This window comes from Chanodichthys erythropterus, chromosome 19 (assembly GCF_024489055.1).
Source record: "Chanodichthys erythropterus isolate Z2021 chromosome 19, ASM2448905v1, whole genome shotgun sequence".
Taxonomy (NCBI): domain Eukaryota; kingdom Metazoa; phylum Chordata; class Actinopteri; order Cypriniformes; family Xenocyprididae; genus Chanodichthys; species Chanodichthys erythropterus.
In genome coordinates this window covers 10,420,165-10,434,958 of record NC_090239.1, presented here as the reverse complement: position 1 = coordinate 10,434,958, position 14,794 = coordinate 10,420,165, and the positions used below count along the sequence as shown (strand labels likewise).

Here is a 14,794-nt window from a genome sequence, read left to right as displayed (position 1 = left end):
CACTATAAGTGGTGTTAATATCTTAGGCTTATCATGGTGTATGATTCAGGTTGTCAGGTACAGTAGTTGTCCTAGAAGTTGTTCTTCCATTATCATGGAATTAGGTCCTATTCTTTCCTATCATGTTATCATCACAACCCAGACATCCAGGGCGATGATCGCTCTTGTCACGTCTCATTACAGGCATTGTTCCTTTGAGCCAGAAAAACTGGATTACTATGAGATACGTAAGAGTAAAACTGATAAAAATCTCTCTCTTTCTTTCTTTCTTTCCAGGGTAACCAGGAGGCCCCAGCTCCCCCAGAAGCCATGGCTCAGCCGTACGCCCCAGCACAGTATCCGCCCCCTCCACCTCAGAACGGGTTGCCTGGTGAATATACCCACCCTGGGCAGGACTACACGGGGCCCAGTCCAGTCCCTGAGCACGCCGCAGCCCTCACTATCTACACACCCACACAGACACACAGCGAGCCACCTGGCACTGACAGCAGCACGCCTTCCCTCACAGGCAATAGCAGCATACAAGTGAGTACTATTAGACCCATGCAGGCATGGGATTTTATTTGATTTCATTTTATTTTATTTTTAATTGCTCCATTTAAAAAAAAAAAAAAAAAATCCTTTTACAAATAAATAAAATGCTGTGATTGGCTTCAGTATTATTTATATACTTGTATAGTTTTTAATAATACTTTGAAATAGATTTTATAATTAATTGTAATTTTAATATTATTTTAGTATTTTGTAATATGCTTTTGAGATTTGTATTAGTTTATTATTATTATTATTATTATTAAGTTAAAGTTATTTATTTAATTTATTGTTTAGGTTTAATTTATTTTTAATTCGGTTTATTTTTATTTATTTTCATTTAGTCATTTTAGTGCTTCAACTTATTTCAGCTACTTGCCAAAGCAACATTTCTAATTTTCATATAGTTTTTTTTTTTTTTTCATTTAGTTTTTTTATCCCTTTCTAATATTTATATTTTGTTTTATTTTAGCTTTATTTCAATGAACACAAATATCAATGTCAACTTTATTTGTATAGCACCATTAAAAACAATGATTGTTGACCAAGGTGCTGTACAATATGTCAAACTATCGAAATTAAAACCATATACAACATAACAGATTACAATCTCAAACAAGACCAGAAACTATACAAATCAGATTTGATTAAAAGCCAGAGAAAATGGATTTGTTTTGAGTTTTACTTTAACATTGTGTAGTGTATAGAGACCTTACTGGATTGGGAACAGATAGTAGGTCAGAAATGTATGCAGGTGCTAATCCATTCAAGGATATAAAGACCAGTAACAGCATTTTAAAATCAAGTAATGTGCTTTCGTTTCCACACTGGCAGCCTGGCAGCTGCATTCAGTACCATTTGCAGATGGGCCAAAGATGCTTGGTTAATACCCATAAAAAGTGAATTACAATAATCAAGCCTTGTCGAAATAAAAGCATGGATTACCATTTCAAAGTCCTTAAAAGCAAGAAATAATTTTATCTTAGCTAGGACTTGAAGGTGGAAAAAAAAAAACTCAGATCTAATCTGTTTGTCAAATTTAAGAGCACTATCAAAGAACACATTCAAGTTCTTCACTAATGGTTTAACAAACAGAGACAAATGACCGAAGATTAAACAAAGTGAGCTAACCGCTTCTGAGGATTCAAAAACCTTCATTGAGGTGAAGAAAATGCTTGGCCTTTACATCAGCGAGACAAGCCAACAGAGTATCCAAACCCCTCTTATTAGATCCCATGGGCAGATAGATTTGGGTATTGTCAGCATAAAATGAAAACTGATAACGTGTTTTTAAAAATCGACACCAAAGGAAGCATATACAAGGAGAATGAAATTGGAGCAAGAATATAGCCTTGAAGGACACCACAAGTAAGAAGATATATGTTTTTATCGGTTTTAGTTAAGAATATTAACCCTGACTGTCCGAAAACTTTTTTCTTCTACTTTTTTTTTTTTTTTTTTTTGGAGCTGCAACTTAATACTTGGTTTAGTCAAACTGTTAGAACAATAGTCTAATGCTTGTTGGTGATCAAAGATATACAAAATGTCTACTAAAGAAAACTGTAGCAACTTGCATGTATTCTAATGATATATATCATCATGTTTATCTAGAAGGCCTGCAAGTTTTCTCCTATGCGGAACAAAATGACAATGTAATCATGTCTTATCTATTATAAGATGTTGATACAAAAACCTGTTATTTCACAAATGTGCAAAAAACCCACTGAGACAAAAAAATACTTTCAATTAAAAAACAGTGCAAGAATGTCAGAATCAGACTCTAACATCCCATTTTTAACATTTATACATTTAGGCAGACTGAGATGAAGAGAAATTGGGGCTAGGAAATAGAAGAGTTCAGAAATGAAAAGACCTATAAAGATAAAAGGACAGGAAAAAATAAGAGACATTTAGAGAAAAAAAAACATCCTTCCCCATTTAAAGAGTTCTTCTGCTTTCTCTCTCCATTTTATCAAGCTTTAAGCCATGGCTATCACATGGCTCCATATCTTAAACCCCATGGAGCCATTTACAATGGCTAACAATATCACAAATGTCTCAATGGACCACTTAACGAGTGCTGCCCAAGTGCTCTATCTGAGCATATGACAAGTCATGATGAAATAAAAGAAACTCTGAGAGGAGAGACTGTCCTTAGACCCGGTCCCATGGGTAAGTTGTGTCTTATCTGTTTGTGCTACCCTTTCTTGGTTCCTATAGGCCTTTGATGAAAACATACATTTACACTTGGAGGAAATGCAGGAAAAAAAGGACAGATTCCCTGAGAGTCTTTTTATTTTATTTTTTGATTTTAGTACTTAGATTTTATTAGATTTTATATAAAGGGCTGGTTTCAGGGCTTGACACTCATCCTTTACAAGACCCCCTATATTGTTGGGCTTGTAAAAGATTTGAGCATCGGCTAGTTATTATATATTCACCAGAAATATTGTCGGAAATTTTGGACATTTTTGTCTAGGTAACCAAATAAATACAGAATCTAACAGTTATTGTTGCTAAACTATTGTATTTCTTACATTAACAAGATTTTTTTGAGGATAGACCCCAAATTCACATCATATGTAACCAGGGAGTGAAATGACACGCAGACAGAGAAAGGGCATAAGAGAAGGGTGGGAAAGAGAAATTAAAGAGCGTAAAACTTTTCTTCAATGCAAAAAGAAGTACAAGGTCTTCTTGGCCTTAGGGGGGAAAAAGAACGGATGAAAAATGTAATCTTTTTCTCTTTCTGATTGGGATATGTGTAAAGCTCTGAGGTGGTGTGGTTTAAAGGAAGTAGATATAATCCCACGCTCAGCAGATCGCAGAGAAGTGATGCTGACAGGCCCTGTAAAGGCACCTGAGCTCTGGCTGGGCTAATCTACGGCTCGATTGGAGGTTGTACTTAAACTGTCATTCTGGCCAAAGCCACCAGGGAAATTCTTCCTTTCTCCCCCTTTTCTCTCTCCCTGTGGAGGATCATTAGCAAAGAAGGAACACTACACCTCAGAGAGTGGACGGTAATCACATCAGATCACATATCGGATCACATCATCACAACAGCACAGACTCTAGATGCTCGGTAACTCTGCGATAAAAGACTACTTACCTCTCTTTAGGGTACGTGCTAACAGTTTTCCACTACGACTGTCATATTGCCTTGGGTGGGATTGTCTAAACTGTGATTTGCAACTCACTCAAACACAGCCGTACTGCTCAAAGGAGCGTGATGTTATGTTATTAAGGGAATGCCATTTCCATTTCCTGCACTTATTCTTGGCGGTCTTCCCTGAGTAGTTTTTACTGTGCCATTGATAATACAGGTCTACACGCTCTTTAAGCCTCCATATTTGTTACCGGCTAAACTTGTTGTGAGTCAGATTACCTCGTCTAATTAATTAGAGCTTTGCACAAGACTGAAAGGCCAGTGTCTTCTTTCTAGATGACAGGTGACGGTTTGTATTCGCATCTCAGTGGGAGGGAGGGATGATGGGATCGGAGGGGAGGGGAGCAGAAGTGTGGAAGAACAAAAAAATATAAAGCGGCTCAAGCTAATCCCTTTAAGTGAAGCGCTGGTTTGGCCCTAATCGGATGTAATCTACCTGCTTGGCAGCTTTCCAATCAGATAGTTTCAATTATGTGGTTGTAGGGGCATTCTGAAGGGGGAAGTGCTGAGCTGAGCACTTTGAAAGTGATTTGCAGATAACACTGAATGAGTGCGGCAATAGAAACGATTTAGCAGGACTCATTCCCCACCCAACCGCACATACAAACACGGACACACACGAATGTGTGCAAATACAAGCCTCCTATGACGTTTCGGTGGGGAAGGGGGCTTGGATGTGAGGTCCAATGTGGTGGTGTATGATAATGTTCAGGCAATTATTTCTTGGTACTGCTTGGCTGCTCCATTCCTTGTAGAAAGTGAAGTGTAGGGAAGTTGCTCCTCTACAACAGGATTGGAAACAAGAAGCGCGTCGGCTGCATGGAATGATTGTAGACCAGCGTTTCAGAAGTCTAGCAGGAAATGCAAATGAGAAGATCGATGATCTCCTTTTCAGGGGTCTTTATATAAAGGCAGCTATATGTTTTTGTGTATAAATTACTTGGTGTGACATTTTAAATGCTACTTCTAAAATGTTATAATTGGTTTTTATACTGTTGTTTTACTGAAGCAAAATCTTTTACCTTTTTATTTTGATGTTTAATTAAATGTATATTATGTTATATTATTTCCTTCCTGTTAAAAACTAGTGCTGTCAATATAGTTAAAATAATAGCAATTAATTTAATAATTTCTCACTGGCCTTTAGAAAGCAGAATGAAATGTCTTTTATAATATAGTTTTATTATCAAATTTGGTGAATGTAAATAAATATTACCTTAAACATATTTCATTAATATGTTTTAAAAAATTAACTTTGACAGCCCTAAAAATACATTGTATATTTTTTTCTCTGGCACTACCTTGCAGCCAACTGCTTTGAAGACCTTTTTTTTTTTTTTTGCCCACACATTTAGCTTTTGTTTTCTGGTTGCATGTGGGAAAAATCAATTGAAACTTGAAATGACACATATTTACTAAAAATGTCAGAGAAAGAGTATGTTAGAGTGATAAAAGTCCACATTTGTCATTCAGTAAATCATTTGGCATACATAATCCCAGACTCTGGCAAATGGAACATTATGTAACATTCCTCACTTCAGTTGTAGTAATTGGCTGTCATAAACCTTTAGAGGGGCTAATATACCTACTTGGGGTTAATTTGAGGAGCTTTTCTTAGCTGACCGTAAAATCCTCCCATATGGATTTACTATTAGCTTTTTTGGCAGGATCCTCATTCTGAAACCCTAATGCAGGTTATTGGCTCCTCCCCATTTTCCCCCTGGTAAATGGAGTGCTTTAGAGAAGGTTATAGTCCATCTACATGTACAAAAAAGACATCAAATCCTCCACCTAAACATCTCACGACGTCCTCCAGAGAACAACCTGGCAACCCGAGTGAGCAGGGACTTTGCCTCCGCCTTGAACGCCGAACACTTTTAATTACTTTTCACCTCGTCTGCGGAACTTGGGAGAGCAAAGCCCTCTGAAACCTTGTCTCTGAAAGAGACAGATGCAGCCCATGCTAGCTGCAATATAATTAACATGCAATTAACACAAATTAAAAGGCAAATTGCGCAGATGAACCCCCTGTAGATGGCTGCTTAGCGGTGACGATGAGATAATTAGATCCAAACCTGGAGTGCGGAGTCTCGAACGCATACCTCTCCTCTCCCTCTCCTGGCCTGGTGTCAACTCCTCCAGAGAAGAGCACTCCAAGCCGCCACGCTCAAGAGCAGGGGAAGTGCTCCGAATAAAGCCAGAGAGATTATATCATTCTAGTCGAGAGTGAGCGAGCTGGACTGTGTGTTTTACAAAGCACTTGTTATGGCAGAACAATTGTCCACTTTTTAAGCAAAGCATGCAAGATGAATGTGAAGTAGCCCCACGATTTCTCTTCATTTTTATCACTGTCCGTTACTCCCTGCTCCGCGTCGCTACATGATGACTTACATCTGAGAAGACCTAGTCAATACGTGTTCCCATAAAGTAAGCAAATCAAAGCCCTCATCCTTCTCTCCAGCACTTCGTTGGGCAGAGCGAGGAATTGGAGGCTCTCAGAGGCCACGCTCCGCCGGTCGGTAATGGGCGAGTCCGCGCCTTCGCACCGCTCACCTGTTAGACATGATAGATAGCTCTGCTCTCTCCAGAGCGACTGCAGACAGAGCATGTGAATGACCGATGGCACCGGCGTGATGGATGAGGATGAGGGAGCGGGAAGAGGTGCAGCCCAGGGAGCGAGGGCACCAGGGGGTAATTGCACCTCCGCTTGCCCATCCATCTGCTCGGCTTTCCATCTACCACCATCAGGCAGGGGCTACGGGCCTCCGCTGCTCGCCGACCTCAGGCGGCATACACAAGGGGCAGGACGACAGGCTGTGTGGATCCAGAGCCGACCCGTGTGCTTTATCTTAACAGGGCTTGACTGTCTAAATAGCTGCAATGATTGATAGTGCCAATGTGCTGGTAAACACGGTGTCCTCTCACAGAGACCCCGGAGAGCCCATTGGGAGAGTCTGTGCATTAGAGAAGATGAGGAAGTTGTCAGATGGAAAAAGCAGAAGTTGGTGACCCTCGACATTTAATGGTTCAGAGGTTTCGCTGTTGTTATACTGTATAACCTGTAGCAAAAGTTCAAACTTACCTTCATCATTCCCAAAAAAGACAGATTGACCCCGTGACATGTAGTAGGGTGTACGTTTAGCAACGTTTAAGCACATCATCTAATAATCATCCAAAGGGAGCAACAGGACCAGTTGAAACTAAATTTAAACACAAAATAAAAGTACATTATTAAGGGAGAAAAAGTTCAGTATGGCCGATGTAAAGTGATGGTTCACCAAAAAAATGAATATTCTGTCATTGTTTACTCACCTTCATGTCATTACAAACCTGTATGATTCTCTTTCTTTTTCAAAGCACAAAAGAAGATATTTTGAGCAATATTTTAACTGTTTTTGTCAATACAATGAAAATCAATGGGGTCTAAAACAACAGTGGACACCATTGACTTCCATTGTATGGAGGAAAAAAAGGCTTTGCAAGGCATTAAATAGACTGAGATATTTTCAAAACAACATCTTATGTGTCCTGCAGAAGAATTTCCAACAGGTTTGGGACTTGGATGATGACAAGTTTTATTTTTGGGTGAACTATCCCTTTAAGCCACAGTGGCAGCTCCTGTGTTTTTAAAAGTTTTTTTAAAAGGCAATAGTTTATGTTGTCCAGCGTTGCTGTCTGGCTCTGTGATGTGAGGAATCTTGGAGCTGGAATGTGATCTAGAATAGTGAATCTCAACCTTTTTTGAGTCATGGACCCCAGAATAAAAATGGTGCATTGGTATCATTAATGTCTTTGTGACAAGCAAATGCAATCAAGTATAGTTTACTACTACTGCGTTTGTTGACTTCTCCTATATTTAGTCATATTGTCAGGTACATTATACATATATTATCTTCCTCTTTTATGGTAACATGTCAATGTCAAAATATACAAAAAATAATATTCAGATATTTTATAAGGACCCCCTGGCATGTTGTCAAGGACCACTAGGGGATCACTAAGATGTTAAATCCAACAAAAATTTAGAATTGTGCATAGGTTAGAAAATGTGGTACATTAATTTGTTTCGGAGCGTCGTCTTGTACATGAATATTTTTACTCTTAGCTTTGTGTTTGTTTTCCCTTTAAAATTGCCTTTGGTAGGGTTAGTCATGTTGTAGCTACTGTAAGGTTAAAATTAATCTTTTTTCTTTCTTTCAGTAAAGTTGCTTGAATAAATATTAGATAAGCACAGAAGATGTAAAGATGTTTGTCTACTTGTTTTATTATTTTTTTCTGTTAATTGCAATAAAGATAAATCTGCGAGACCCATAGAAATGTAAAGTCGCTTCTGTCATGTTACTGGTGTAATTTCCCCTGTAAAGACATATGTCCTCTGCAATAATGATTTTGTTCAGCGAGTTAAACTTTAAAATCTCATTTCAGCTAATATTTTATCATGCCATTTTTCACCTTCTCTCAGTAATGAGTGGAAAAATGAACGCCTTGCAGGTCCAAATCTTTTGCATTTGAGTTGGTATTATGTTCTTAGCTGTGTCTACATAATTGCGTTTACTTCACCTTTTCCCTCTATTTTTCTCTGTCAGGGTGCGAGCGAAAAGGGATGGAGTGATAGATATCTCATTATATCTTCATTACCTAATAAATGATATATTGCCGTCTTCTATGATTCATATCTCTTGTGTGTTTTGTGCTTAATGAGGGGGAATTTGTCCAGCCCACTTATTATAATTAACCATGTACTTGAAATACAAGAAAAAACATGCTTAGAAATGTACAGATAAATCTGAATACTATCAAAAATGATTGCCAAACCAATTCAATAGGATCCCCAGAAATCATGTATGAGGATGTTTTGATTCATCAGTTTTTAATCTCTTATTTGAATTCAGAATTCATTTGAGTAATCATTTTATGTGGTAAAAGGCCTATTCTTTTGGCCTTTTTTGGGCTTTTTGCTAAGCTTAATAGTATCCAAAACCTTAGCCATTTCACCATATCTAACGTTTCATACACTTTATTGACTTCCAGTCTTTTTTTAAGTATTTAATGTAAGTCTACTACTATTGTTTATACTAAGGGTTAGAGGTTTTATTATTAACGTGTTCCTCACTGTTTGTGTTGCGGACATGAATGATACCTCAAATCATACAGCTTTACTTTTCTAAGTGACTTTTTTCAGACCAATTTTCACCTGGCAGATGATGTAAAAGGCAAAAATATCCCATAGACTCACCCTGTAGGACCCCAACCCATTTCAAATAGGTTATGTTCACACTGTCAGTTTTTTTGGGATTGACATCTGCATTTATTTACAGGTGTTTTCATACAGCAACTTAAAGTAGCATCTCAAATACTGTCTGTATGAACATGCAATGGGAGTCAACCTCATACGCACAGCAAAATCCCCATTTAAATCAGCTCTGCTCAGAGTACATATGGTCCCTCTCTAAATAGTGTTGAAATAACACTGAAGCAGAGTTAAATTTATTGAGATAATTAAGCAATTCATTAAGTAGAAATTGCGCATTAGTGATGAACACCTGCTGTTAACAAGCAGAATCACTGAAGATATAAGAAAAAACACAAGAACCAAAATCACTGACTTAAGTCACAGCCTTATTAATTGCTTAATTATCTCATTAACTTTAACTCTGCTTCAGTGTTACTTTAACACTATTTAGAGAGGGACCATATGTACTCTGAGCAGAGTTGATTTAACTCTGGGGATTTTGCTGTGTACCAGTAAACATAGCGACAGTGACCAAAGTAATATCAATGCCTGTAAGTTACTGAAACCCACATATAAATCCTGCAACACACAGTAAACATGCGTTTGTGCAACGCAGAGCAGTTCTCTCGCACTGTATGACGTGGCAGTCCAGTCCAGTTCTGTTCGCACAGCGCAGGTTTTCAGAGAATGTGGTTGTGCGTCATGAAAATTTACAGGTGTGAGTTCGGTTATAGAATGTGTTTGTCACTCCTGTAAAAAACTGACCTGTGTGTAAATGTAACCATATTAAAGACTGACAACCGTATTCTGTTGCTGTGAAGGTAGCCAGAGACTTTGTGTTGCACTGTTTTAGGACAGGAAGTAATCACCTAGAAAAACCCAGCATAGCAACACCCTTCCTTCCTTCCTTTCTTTCTTCCGTTCTTCCTTTCTTTCTTTCTTTCTTTCTTTCTTTCTTTCTCTCTCTATCTCTCTCTCTCTACAGCATGAGTATACAGCTGTCTATGGGCCCAGCCAAATGTAGCTGCCTTCAGCACTTCTCTCTCATTGATCCTGCTAAGCCGGGGGAAGTTTAGCTGACATCATCTCTTCATCTGTGCTCCCATGTTCTTCTAATTCATTATGTACATGAAGGGCTGCCACTCGGGTGCTGCGCTCACCATGCTTTTTCCTTCATTGAACATGTCTGCACACAATGGCTGAAAAACAAGACAAACTTTTAAATGCAGAGGAGTCTTATGCATCTGTCAGCCATTGCATCACATCTGGATGAATTATTAATTCAGCTATGCACTAACCTGATCCTCCCTCAAGAGCATTTTGTTAGATAATATTTTTCTTTATAGATATTGATTTATTATTTCATAGTGTTTCTTTCTGTATTGTTTCATCATATTTGGTAAGATTGAATTTAAAGTGTATAAATCTCATTTGGATAAACAAGGCTAGATATTTTCACTGATATTGTGCTTGTTTATTAAATATTTTTGCTATTCTTCCAGCTATACTATGTTTAATCCATGCCACATATTTTCTTCTAAAGTCTGCACAGAAAATGCAAAAACAGCATAATTGTAAATGAAAAACAAATAATAATATTATTATAATAAATAATATAAATATTATTTTATTATTATAAATCATAAGTAGTATTCAATGTTTGATATTAAATATATCAAATTAATATTGATAATACTGAAATGAAAGCTGCTGTCCGCAATTTTTGGCCCTCTAGCGGTTAATAACAGAACTGCACGCATCTTGCGGAGGAACATTCTAGCCGGTGCCACTTTTCTCCGTGTATGTCTATGGCGAGTCACGCAGTTACTGTGATACTCTGCGGCGAGTCCTACCAGTCTGGTCTGAAATAGTCCGAATATAAACACTCATTATAAGTGTACCATAATGATTCAGGATAAGACAAAAACACGGTTTGGAAAATGGATTCATGTTGTATATTCTCATTATATCATTTTTGTAAATTTTTAACGCAAAAAAAGTTGCGGACTGCAGCTTTAATATTGATATTAAATAAATAATGCATGTTTGGTTGTATACACTGTGCTGATTATTTTGTTGTTATATTGTCCCAAAAAAATGAGGTGAAACATTTTTGTTCTCATCTTGGACACTTACAGTAATGTTTGAAAATTAATATTGGTTGATCCCCAGTAGAAATGTCACTACATGAAGCATATTCAGGGTTTTTTGCACACCATGCGTGACAGGGCATCTGGTCTGTGGCTGGTCAGATGAGCTCAGAAGACAGGGAGAGAAATAGTGAGAATGGGATGAAGGCTGTAGCATCAGGGCTTGTGAGGTGAAAGATGAATGTGTGTCACGGACAGCAGTCCATCCTTGAGCACAGCTGTGTCACTACCGTTTCCTCCACATGATGGACAGTTGAGCACACCATCTTTACGCTTACTTTCTCTCTCCCTCTCCCGTTCTCCCTCAGGTCTTTATAGGCGGCTTCTCAGTAAATGCATTCTCTGGTCTCCCCATGTCAGAGTTTTTTTCCCTTTAAATCTGTATCCACACTTCCTGACAGCTTCCTTAATCTTCACCGCCACATACAAATGTTGGCAGAGCAGAGGGAATTTGTAATATGCCACCAGCATGCCCTGATCTCCCCCTGCTCACCCACCCCCTCACCTCCCGTAACCGTTGCCCGCTGCACTTTTTTCAGGCCGTGACAACATTTGAGCTTGGAACTAACAGAGCTGTGCTTGTGTGTCTTTCAGCAAGCGGACGATGTGGCACAGACAGACGTCTCCCAGCAGCTTCAGCTCCAGCCCTCAGACTCTTCGGAGAAGCAGCAGCCCAAACGGTTACACGTCTCCAACATTCCCTTTCGCTTCCGTGACCCAGACCTCCGGCAAATGTTCGGGGTGAGTCTCAGGCCTCAGCCAGATGGCAGCAGGTTATATCTCAGAGGAAGGCCTGATCATCAATCCTGTTTCGATTTGACAAGGACATTGATCTTATATGCATTGCAGTGTAAAATCAGTGTAGATATTGTAGTTGTAGCTTGTTTTTTTCCTCCTCTAAAGTTATGCATTAGTATGACTAAACTAGGGCTGTCAATTTGACATTTTTTTTTCAACAAATGAAAAAGCATATAACCAGTTTACTCTTATAAGTTATTGAATGAATCGTATCAGCTATTTTTTGTGAATCAAAAACATACCGTGCAACCAGTTCTTTTGAATCGGTTCTTTTTAGTGAATCAAACATATAGCTTAGAACTACCTGTAAGACTTAAATTGTTGTTCATATGACCATGTGTAGTTAAAGTTATTATCAGTTTTGCCAGTAGTATTTTATAGAAATAAACCAATAAATATTTAGTTTGTTTAATTTAATTACTATATAGCTAAAGGCCAATTGTTGGATTGTAACCTTTAAAAATTCTCTGTCTTTTTGCAAGAATTGTTTTGAATGTAAATGTCTCATAATTAATTTTCTCTAAATATTTATTTCTTAATCCTGCTAAGGATCTGGAATCCAGAGACATTACATAATGTAATATCAAAAATTATTGTCATATGGAGGCATTACATTAGCTTTAGTTTCTATATTTAGTTTGTGACAAGGGATTAGGGAAACTTGTTTTTTTAAACAAGGGTATTCAATCAAAAAGTATTGTTATACTGAGAGCAGTGACAGGCATGCTAATAGCTGGTCATTATTTAGCGTTTTATCCACAACTACTGCTCCTCAATCTGTGTTTAGTTGTAAGCGCCTTCGGCTAGAATAAAAAACAAAACTAATGAACGACTCGCAGCATTCTTCAACCAGCCATCTCTATAAGACTCAAGGACTCGTACAGTTAAACTCCAGCATACCTTTGAATTAACAGCAGCCAGCAAGGGAGCGGCGTTAAACACTGGCAGCTTGTTACTGGAGGCTACAGGCAGCGTACAGTGGAGAAAAAACATAGTTGGTCCCAGCTTGTTAAAAACCGGAGTCTGTGTTTACTAAGGGCATTGTATAGCTAACAGTAACACTTAAACTGGTGGAGGACTCTGGGTACAGCCTGACTGCTGAGTCTTGAGAACATCTGTTCCTCACGCTCTTTGTTGTCTCTAAGAGAGGCTGTCCTCTCCTTTCTGCTCCTCTCCCGATCTGCCCAGCATTGATGTGATGAACAGGGAGCCACACAGTGGTCCCACTAGTGGAGACGTAATTAATAGCGCTCCTCACTGTGGTTAAAAACTAGAAGTTTATCCTCATTAGGTTTGTGTTGGCTGACAGCTCCGATGCGAAAACAGCCATATGTGTGACCAAGTGTGTGTATGTTTTTCTGAAGAGACTGCTGCAACTTGCTGTGAAGTCTCTCAGGGACCCAGGGGTGCAATTATCCCATGCCATAGATAGACTAGTGGGAGAAGATGGGATGGACAAGCGCTGTGCCCCTCTAAAATCCCCAAAAAAGTGAGAAAAGGCAAGTCTGAGAACAGTGAGGAGTGATAGAAGCACAAGGGGAGAAGATCACCATCTACTGACGGTTTAAAACTCTTTAAGCACTTTCTCTGGATTTACTGGCTACCCCTTAATCTTTGGCTTTCGCAAACCACTGTCCAAACTCCATTTCCCCATATATAAAGTTAATACTTTTAATTTCTTTCAATTCGTCAAAGAATCCTGAAGAAAAATGTCACAGTTTCCACAAAAACTGGTTTTAACATTTATAATAATAAGAAATGTTTCTTGAGCAGCAAATTAGCATATTAGAAGGATTTCTGAAGGATCATGTGACACTGAAGACTGGAGTAATGATGCTGAAAATTCTGCTTTGCCATCACAGGAATAAATTATTTAAATTTATAGTGAAATAACTGTATTTTATTTATATATATATATATATATATATATATATATATATATATATATATATATATATATATATAGTAAAAACTGTAATAATGTGAAATATTATTAAAAATTTAAATCATTTTCTATTTCAATACATTTCTATAATATTTCACAGTATTACAGTTTTTAGTGTATTTTGATCAAATAAATGCAGCCTTGGAGCATAAGTATGGAACCCCTAAAGAGACATAAAGGACAAAAATATGAGATGGGAGTGAAAATTATACATCAAGGTTTTTGCATTCTCTCACAAATGTTTTGTGGCCCCCTGAAAAACTTTGCATTCGCTCACAAAATGGTTGTTTCCCCCGAGAAACTTTGCGTTCGCTTGCAAAGAACACAAAAGTTTTCTGAGTGAACGCATTTTTTCCTCCCATCTCATATTTTTTGCATCAACATGTCCCTTTAGGGGCTCCTTACATAAGAGACCTCTTTCAAAAACATTAAAAAAAATCTTACTGACCCCAACACTTTTACACTATATGTGCTTTAAAGACTATTTTATCACTTTTCTCACAGTTCTCAGACTCAGTTCTCTTCATTATCTAGATTTTAAATGAAACCTCCAATTGAATTATTTCTATCTTTCAAAGTCAAGTCTTAAGTCTGGATTATTGTAGAAAAACAGTCACAGATCACACTCATTTTAAACTCCAAGACAGCTTTCTAAACCATTTCTGATTTCTCAATTTAGCAAGATGGAAATTCAATTTAGAAGAGCTGATAATAAAAGAGTCTTTTTCCTCATCCGAGTACACTGGCTTGGGCAATAGTCAAACAAAGAGCAACAATTAAAAAGCTCCATTACCCAACCTTATTTGAGCCTCATTTTATAATTAGAAAAAGACATCCAAAGCAATTATACAGATGAGTATGTGGATTTAATGCTAGTGTATGAAATTGGTTTTAAAGCACCACCATGACGATTCCACACTGAGGCTGCAAAATTGTGCAACTCCTCCATAATACTCCCCTGCATTGATCTG

At 37.9% G+C, this 14,794-nt stretch overlaps 1 protein-coding gene across 2 annotated transcripts in view; it reads left to right on the top strand.

The window, feature by feature from the left end:
- Positions 1 to 294: 294 nt before the first annotated feature.
- Positions 295 to 14,794, top strand: part of rbfox3a (RNA binding fox-1 homolog 3a) — a 40,174-nt gene continuing 25,674 nt past the window's right edge. Inside the window, exons 1-2 of one of the 2 annotated variants that reach the window (XM_067368958.1) lie at positions 295 to 525; positions 11,675 to 11,821. In XM_067368958.1, coding sequence (XP_067225059.1) covers positions 310 to 525; positions 11,675 to 11,821 — 363 coding nt within the window. In that variant the 5' untranslated portion in view covers positions 295 to 309. Of the gene's footprint in view, positions 530 to 11,674; positions 11,822 to 14,794 lie in introns of both variants that reach the window. The other variant, XM_067368959.1, reaches the window with a different exon arrangement.